This window comes from Sinocyclocheilus rhinocerous, unplaced genomic scaffold (genome assembly GCF_001515625.1).
Source record: "Sinocyclocheilus rhinocerous isolate Xijiao unplaced genomic scaffold, SAMN03320098_v1.1 scaffold1655, whole genome shotgun sequence".
Classification (NCBI taxonomy): Eukaryota; Metazoa; Chordata; class Actinopteri; order Cypriniformes; family Cyprinidae; genus Sinocyclocheilus; species Sinocyclocheilus rhinocerous.
Window position 1 is genome coordinate 1,239,096 of NW_015655597.1, and position 8,769 is coordinate 1,247,864.

The 8,769-nt window shown below is 34.3% G+C and overlaps 1 protein-coding gene across 2 annotated transcripts in view; it reads right to left on the minus strand.

Annotated features, from left to right (window-relative positions):
• Positions 1-631: 631 nt before the first annotated feature.
• LOC107718743 (solute carrier family 46 member 3-like) overlaps positions 632-8,769 on the minus strand; it is a 9,046-nt gene continuing 908 nt past the window's right edge. For both annotated transcript variants that reach the window (XM_016525965.1, XM_016525966.1), the window contains exons 3-6: positions 4,235-5,099; positions 3,307-3,390; positions 2,871-3,027; positions 632-2,368 (exon numbers count right to left, since the gene is read on the minus strand). In XM_016525965.1, coding sequence (XP_016381451.1) covers positions 2,272-2,368; positions 2,871-3,027; positions 3,307-3,390; positions 4,235-5,099 — 1,203 coding nt within the window. In that variant the 3' untranslated portion in view covers positions 632-2,271. The remainder of the gene's footprint in view (positions 2,369-2,870; positions 3,028-3,306; positions 3,391-4,234; positions 5,100-8,769) is intronic.

The following is an 8,769-nucleotide window of genomic DNA, read 5'->3' on the forward strand; positions in this document are numbered from 1 at the left end:
GCTTCCAGTTATTTTTAGTTGTACAAAACACCTCGTTTAGCAGCTTGATATTTCAAACTGGTCTTACCATATTATTTTAATGTATTGTCCTAATTATGAACACACTGGTTTGTATTGCAAACCGTTTTACCGTTTACTGCACTTTGTTATTCTTCTCGTTATTTCCCTACAGCGGTTAATGAACCGGAAGTCTCGCACATTGACAGAAAACGGCTTACTTGCGCACTGAAAAATAAGATGGATATGTTACTTTACTCAGAGCTGATTGGTCCAGCTTTGGTTTGCGATCTAGCCGTGTAGCGTAAGTTACCATGGTGACGAAACCCGCTTGCTCAAAACCAACCCACCTTCTTGAGCCCGAAAACTCGAGTTTGCTCAAACTAAACGCGAACTTCTCACTGTCAAAACGCTTTGATGGACACGCGGCCTAATTCAGTGATTCCTCTGCGTACCACTAGAGGGAGCCCACGTACCACACTTTAAGAATCAGTGATCTACCAATAAAACTGGGTGTCAAACTCAGTTCCTGGAGGGCCGGAGCCCTGCAGAGTTTAGATTCAACCCTAATTAAACACACCTGATCCAACTAATCAAGTCCTTCAGGCTTATTTGAAAACTACATGGTATGTGTGTTGGAGCAGGGTTGGAACAAAACTCTGCAGGGCTCCGGCCCTCCAGGAATTGAGTTTGACACCCTGACATCTGACATAAAATGTTAAACAGGACTCAAAAAGAGCTATTTAGTACATTTATATTTATTCATTTAGCAGATGCTAAATAAGCAACTGAATTAGGAGCTGATTGTTATTATTATTATTATTTTTTTTTTTTGCAAATAATAATAATAATTGCTAGAACCTGATCATTTCCAAGTCTGGAAAGCACAATTTATATGTTTCAAATAACACATCAGTAGGTTTTATAGGCTGTAAAGCTGACAGACATTAATCCTTTATATTATTACATTTCATAATAGAAACGTTATGTATTCATATTCAACACATCACAACTGCACACAAGTTACCAAATTTAGTTGGGTTTAAGTGTGTTTTTGTGAATGAATGAGGTTAACTACTTTTTTTTTTCAGTGGTTCAGTATGCATTCCTATTGCATATGTGCTAAACAATGTAGTTTGTGCGTGTAGGAGCACAAGTACTGGCAGACACATACAAATATCAACTGACTGATGTGCCCAGTCCTCCAAAATCACTTTTTCACTGCTAAGCCTCCAAACAAAGTAAACTGATCTACGCTAATTTATCATTTATGTATCTTGACATGATTTTGTCAAGATGAGAATGTATATGAAATTTACACCACACAGGACAGAGAGTCAATGGCAGGTCAGAGCTTATTGGCTGAATTGCTCGTGACCCAGATCTGTGCAAATATGAGACCAATGAAAACCTGCCACACTTAGAAAAGCATAGCCAACTTTAAAACACTATAAAGATGCATCCTAAATCTTATGCTTTATGAAATACAATTGTATATACATTATAAATCTACAGTAAATGTTGGTCTATACAAAACAAGAATGTATTGTACATCAGCCCAAACTTTAGACTTGTAAGGCAGCAACGTACTCCTCAAACATTCAATCTCTTAGTATTTAAACTTCTGCAATTAATTTAGTACATACAATGAATTAATTCAGTTTTAGTTTAGTTTACCATTTGAATAGAGTTTAATGACTCAATTCAAACCATGATTTTCAATATTTAATCCTAAATTTCTAAAGTTCTAAACCTCTTCTATTACCAGTGATGATATCATTGTTATATTTGCATACTGAATTGGATTGGTCATCTTTCTTACATCTATTTGCATACTGAATTGTGATTGGTCTTGTCTTTTATAGATACCATTCACATTAACTACGTATTGATTCTTGTTTGCAGATGACAGAATCAAAGCCTAACCTAAACACACCTAAAACTTTAATACTGTATTGTTGCTGCCTTGCAAGTGACCGGTATTTTCTTAAGGAAGTGTGAATTTAGTTTTTGCTGAAATTATTCTTATCGTTATTTTAAAAAAATATTTACTCTTTTACAAAATTTCCCCTTAGAACTATAAAGTTCTGTTCCCTTCCAAAACCACCATTAGCATCTACTGCATTTCAGCAAAAATGCATTTTTCGTGGCAGCGACTCAAAATACTAAAAATATACTTTGGCTTGAACAGATTACCCACTTGTGTTGGTATGAGAAAATGTAAAGAAACACACAGGGTAACCATGAGGTATCCAAACTCCCTTTGATTTGATTTTAAGCTACAGGTGGGTCATCTGATGCTTCAGTCCCATCTTCTGATAAGAGTGCTTGATTGTCATTAGAATCCAATGAATGGAAACACCTAAATATACTGGAGTGGGACACAAAGTCAGAATGAATCAACATTCTTAGCCACATACACTCATGTACAATAAATACAAGCAGATGCAAAAAGGGAAAGAGGAAATGTAAGCCTTAGCTGGAATTTAAAAATGAGGAACTAGCCTATTAATCAAAACAGACCACAGAACTGGTTCTAAGACCTACAGGTTTCTGCTTTAAAAACACTAATAATTTAATAACACTGTTAAATATAATCTTTTTCAAATATCATCATATCTATTTTTCATATGATGAAATTCAATTATTTTATTTTTTATTTATTTAGATAAAATTATAATTTTTTTTATTCCTATTTATGAAGCCTCTCTAAAACGCATTCATCTGATATAATAATAATAATACATTTCATTTATAATGTGCTTTTTTCATACACAAAGCGCAATACAGTCAGCACTTGGTTTAAATGCGCGGTTTAGACATTTCAGCATTCTAAAGATCAATAACTGGTTATGTTTCAGTGCAACTCTTACCCTAATAGACTTATGGGTATGATACAGAGTCCAGAACCCAATAGGAAGATAAAGCCAGGACACCATGCCACAGTGGCCGCATAGATTCTGCTAAAAACTGCAGAGGACCCGTAAGTGCTCAGGTTTTCTGTAAAGGCCACACAGGCAAAAAGCGCTCCTGAGAAAACACAAAGCATAAAAACAAAGAAAAGTCTGATATGATTGTCTCTTCAAAAGGAGGAATGCATACATACATACATGGTGAAAGTGCAAACAAAACTACTTTTCATTAAAAAAAAAAGCATTCACATAATATTTCCTTAAATGTAAAAAAATCCCTTTCCAGTGCATAGTCACACAAAAACACTCTTGAGCAGAGAAGAGCTCTTATGACCAACATCTTGCTGAATAAGGAGTTTTGCTTTGGAACAGTGATTTTCAGAGAGTCACTACTCACCCTGCTCAGACTTTGAGACGACTTTTGACATCATTGAACGCAGGACAGGGAACGGCATAATGGCAAACATAGCAGGAATCCTCACTGTAACAAACACATCAATACTCACATTAACTAAACAAACAAGGCCTCCAGAATTATAGACATTTTCACCTATTTTACATGTCTACAAATTTAGAGCTCACTATGACTTTTATAACCCTTTAGTACAATTACCAGTGCAGCTGTGTTCAGTTTTCAAAGAAGTTAATTGAGCAAACTTTATTGTAATATTACTGTACACATAATAAGTACATAAAAATGTGATGATGTGCAGTGGCTGTAATCTAGGAACAGCTGCTGTTTGCTCTTAATTAATTTTATATCTTCACCAAAAAATAAAATATACAGTGCACCATATACCCCAACAGATATTAAGAGCAAAGAGAAGACCCACATATACAAGTAATTTGACTGTGATGGTTTGTAAAAATTGTAATTGTGATTTATTAATTGTTGAATGTTTATCTATTCTCTCTTTTCCTTAATTCTTGGTGCTAAATACTCATTTATTATTTTTTAAAAATGGCAAACCTCTTAAAAAAAAATTTTGGATGCACCAATATTAAAATTCTGGCCAGTACAATAAATTATTTCATGTTATGGTTGATAAATAAAATGGATATTAAAATTTTGTCTGAATTAACTGAACAATATAATCTAAACTAACTTGTTTTTAATACTACAAGTGAATTTAGGATAATGTAGAAAACAAAAAATGTATATTCATTTTGCGATTTGAAAAAATTAGATTTTTCCTGTCATGTATGACTATTGTACATCTAGAGTCATATATATAATATGGTAAATGTGGTACCCTATTTATTATAAATTAATAGTAATATAAGAAAATTATTTTTCTAAAATGACTGTGAATGTTCATGCTCACCGAGGAACATCATGAGCGTGGTCTTTGCGAAGGCCGTCATGAACATGCTTATACCGACTGACAGCATCCCGATGAAGGCGATGGCAATGTTAGGCAGACAGCGGGAGAACAAATACACACCGACAAAACTAGTGATAAAGATGGAGGTGCTGGCCGCGGCGCCATAGCCGACGAGGATCTCGCTCCAGCACAGCGGCTCATTGAGTTCGTAAAGTGTGATCATGGACAGACCCCCCGTATTAACAAAAGATAAAGAGGAGAATGTGACAATCAACAGCACAAGAACCCATTTTCTTTGACTGCTGCCTCCCACAAACAAGTTGCAGATACTACTAGCTAGTTTCTGCATGGCCCGACAACAAGCCGCAGTCTCTGACCGGTCAATCACTCTGGTTTCTTCCAGAATGAAGACAGCGTATATTAAGTTAACTGCCTGAAATATGGCGGATGTAAAGAAAGGCCAGTTGAACCCGACTGCATACAGGAAGTAGCCCGTGGAAATTGACGCCACACCGGCCAACAAGCCGATCATCATGTCCACCACAGCCATGCGAAGGGTCTTCTGCTTGCTGTCCTCACACAAATCGGCCACATAGGAGAAGCAGCCACCTAGCATGGTACCGATACCCCCAAAGAGGGCACTTACGAAACTGGCGGCAATGAGAATGTAGAGGTTGAGCTCGAAGAAAGAGACCGCCAGGAATGAAAGCGTGTAGATCAGAGACCCAATGAGGGGCATAATAATAGTGATCTTTCGGCCACGCTGATCGCTGTAGGCCACCAGGAGGAGGGTCACTATGAGACTGGGGATCATGGAAGACAAATCACTGTACATGGAGAACAGAGAAGCTGCTTTCTGTACCTCCTGAAAAATAGAGCAAAATAAATTAAACAGATGTGCATAACAAAACTGTTGCTGCATATGTATCTTATGACGTTTGTTGCAATTCCTGGTACAAATGAGAAAACTTATAAAAAGACAACAAAAAAAAGAAAGAGAAAATGAAACACAGATGTGTTTCCTTATGTATTGATGACCAAAACTTTACTACTGTGGAGTGCTCTCTAAAAAACAGGTCTAATTCACACTATATTTAAGGGATTTAAAACAAATCCTAACAGGGATGATCAATACTGACTGTATATTATCCCATTTATTACACACTTCCTAAGCAGATCATACAAACATAGAAATGAAATGTTGATTTCATGAGTTATAGGTTTACTTATTAAGTATTTACTTACTTATTAGTGTTCTGTCTTTCTAGAGACCAAACACCAGCAGAGGAAACATGGTTTCCCGGATGAATGGTCTGTTAAATAATGTTGCCATAGACAAAAATCATAATTTAGACATTTTTATGCTATCTGAGAAATATATACTGCTGAGTTCAGCAATGGACCAATCAGAATGAAATACTCCAGAGAATTAAATCCACACATTTACAATAGATACTGAAATTAATTGAATTTATTAGCTTTGAATTGTTTAACTAATTTTATTTTTGGTCCTTTGCCATATTTAAAATGTATGAATGTCACTGGATAACAATTGGTAACAAAAATAACAATAGGATAATATCAAATCAAATGTATTTATAAGAAAGATAGCACAAGCATACTTTTCAAGCTAAACATTACAAAAAGTCACATTATGCAGTGATCATGCATAATTTGTCAGTCATATCGGTTTATTAATTTCATAAACTGAAGACATGTGAGGTTTTAGTTTACATTGGATTATTGCATTTCTTTAGTATTTTGTAGCCTACTTGAATATACCAACTTTCTGCTTTTTTTTCTGTCACGTATTGTAAATTTAATGTCATACATAATAGGCCTATTTGGTAAATATGGTGTATATATAGTAAATCTTAATAATAAAAAATATTTTTTTCAAAAAATTTTCATCAAAATACTGGAAATTATAGTCACAAATATTTTGATCAAATAAATAAATAACCTGTGTTGCCAGATATCACAAGAAAAACCAGTCTGACAAAACAAGCCCACAAGCGGCCTAAATAAACCCAAATACACACAAAGAAATGTATTCTGGAAATAAGCACAAACACCAAAACCTGAGAATACCTATATTTTTAGCAGATTTTATCTTTGAAAAAAAAAAAAACGTAAAAAGTGGACATGACAACACTAACGCGGTTAATGCGATGAACCTGTGCTTACTCAGCTAGACACCTGTGTGAACTTGAGGGTGTTGTGTAATATTCAGTTCCTGTGAAAAACTGTTCCAGTGGGTGGAGTCACATGAATATTCATTAGTTCTCATATTGTGGGCGTGTCCTTGAGACAACGCGCAAACGAATGGTACTGAAAATATTAGTACACGCTCTTCAAATCGCAACTTGTTTAATGGATTATTTCGAAAAGGTAAAGACGTTTCAATGTGAAGAATTAACTGCAACAGTGTCAAAACAATGCATAGTTTGTGTTATATGATAAATCGTCTGAGCTGTTCTGCCTGAATGATTACAGGCACACAGCAGAGCAAACAAGAAGCGAATAACCTGTGCTTAACCATTAACCATGCTAATATAGTTTTTACTCTTTGATGTGCTAAGCTTTTTATTTCATTTGTGAGACTAATTTTTGTTTGAATAGTTTGATTAGTAGCCTCCCTAGTTATCATTGGTGACTAGTGACTACTAGTACTGCAGTGTGCTTACAACAGTGCTTGAAATAAACCTCTACAAATGGATCTGTGGCCTAATAAAATGTATATAAGCAAAACTGGTGTGAGTATCCTGTTCTTTTTTTCTTCTTCATATTTTACTGGATATCATGTAGAATTATTAATGTCTTACAAGTAAATGTGCAAATATGTCAAATATTTCCTTTTTTATTATTAATATTTTTTAAGCTTTTTTTATTTATTTAAAAAAAAAAACATCAAAATCTTTCCACATTCACCTGTTTGGGAATCACCAATCTCCAAGCACTAATAGATTAAAGGTATAAGTGTATGGGATGATATTAGACTCTAAATGATTAATAGATGCACGCACAATCAATCATGTACTGCATACATTTTATACATGTATCTTACTAACCACAAACAAATGTCTTCAATTTGAGTCTGTGGAATTCGGGATTAAATTATTGTGCAGTGATTTGTACAAATACAGACATGTTTGTGAACAAAAATGTTTTGTTCTGCATTAATATATCATAAATTGCTCATGCAAAAAGGAATCTATGCATATGTGGATCAGGTGACACGCGTGCATTAATTGACGTCTAGTTCGAGTCAATCTTGTTCGGTTCATTTGGATTTTGAGACTTTCTAATATCATCCCATATAAGTGCACCCAAAACTGACAACTCTGTCATTATTTCTCAAAGTGTCTTCTACAGAAGAATGAGTCATACAACCTTGAAACAACATGTTTTTATTTTTGAATGAACTGTCCTTTTAAAATGTGTCTGTTCTTTGACTATATGTTGCACTGAAAAACAACCTACTTTCATGTCATATGTTTAAGAATGGTGTGTAAAAGTATCCAAATTGTCATGATCCACAGTGTTGTGTTAATCATGCTTACTATTTGAAAATCTCATTCAAAAGTGTTTTTCTAACTTTTCAAGTATATACATACTGTACAATGAAACCATTTCTGATCTTCAACATTGTTGGACAGGGATTCCCAAACATTTTTGTCAGCCAAACTCTGTTCTCCCAACTCCTCCTGAGAGTAATATCTTCTAAGATTAATTAAAGTTAGTATATATTTCAGTAAGAACACACTTTCATGTTCACAGTTCTCTGATGTCGGTTAATAGCAACATGACATGCAGGTTAACAAATAAAATGTTGTCTTTTTTAGTAAGTCTTTTATTTTGACTCTTTATAGCAAATTAAAAACATAAAAATTATATTGTAGATTATATAAATATTAGTTACATTCATTAAATGTTACTATGGCAAGTACGGAAGTAATTGCTTTATGAATATAACTCAAATTGAAAGGACAAGGAAACTTTCAAAACAATATGTGCATGTGGAATAAAGCAATACAAAATTAAGTGAGTGTCTGGCGTCTGAGATGATTATTAAAACAGCCTCGACGTATGTCCAGTTCACACAGTGATCACCTACCAGTGGCTCTTACATCCAATCTGAACCAGTGACTTTACACGATGATCAATATATGTGGAAATATCACAAAAGCAAAACAAAGCCATATTATGACATTGGTGATGATGACATATGTATGATTTCTTAAAATAAAAATAAAATAATATTCTTGGAGTAGCTGCTGACCTATGTCCAAGAAGAATGTGCCATCATAACAGTCCTTTAAAGGTTTATGCACTGTATTATTTAATCAATTACAAACTGCAATTTTTGTTATAATGATTAGCATTTTAACTACAAAAAAAATTATCAGTAGGTATGTAGCTTATATAGGTAACAGAAACACTGGCTACATACAAAATAAACAAGAAATTAAGAATGACACAGGATACTCCAACAGACTCACTTACATTTTATTAGGCCACAGATACATTTGTAG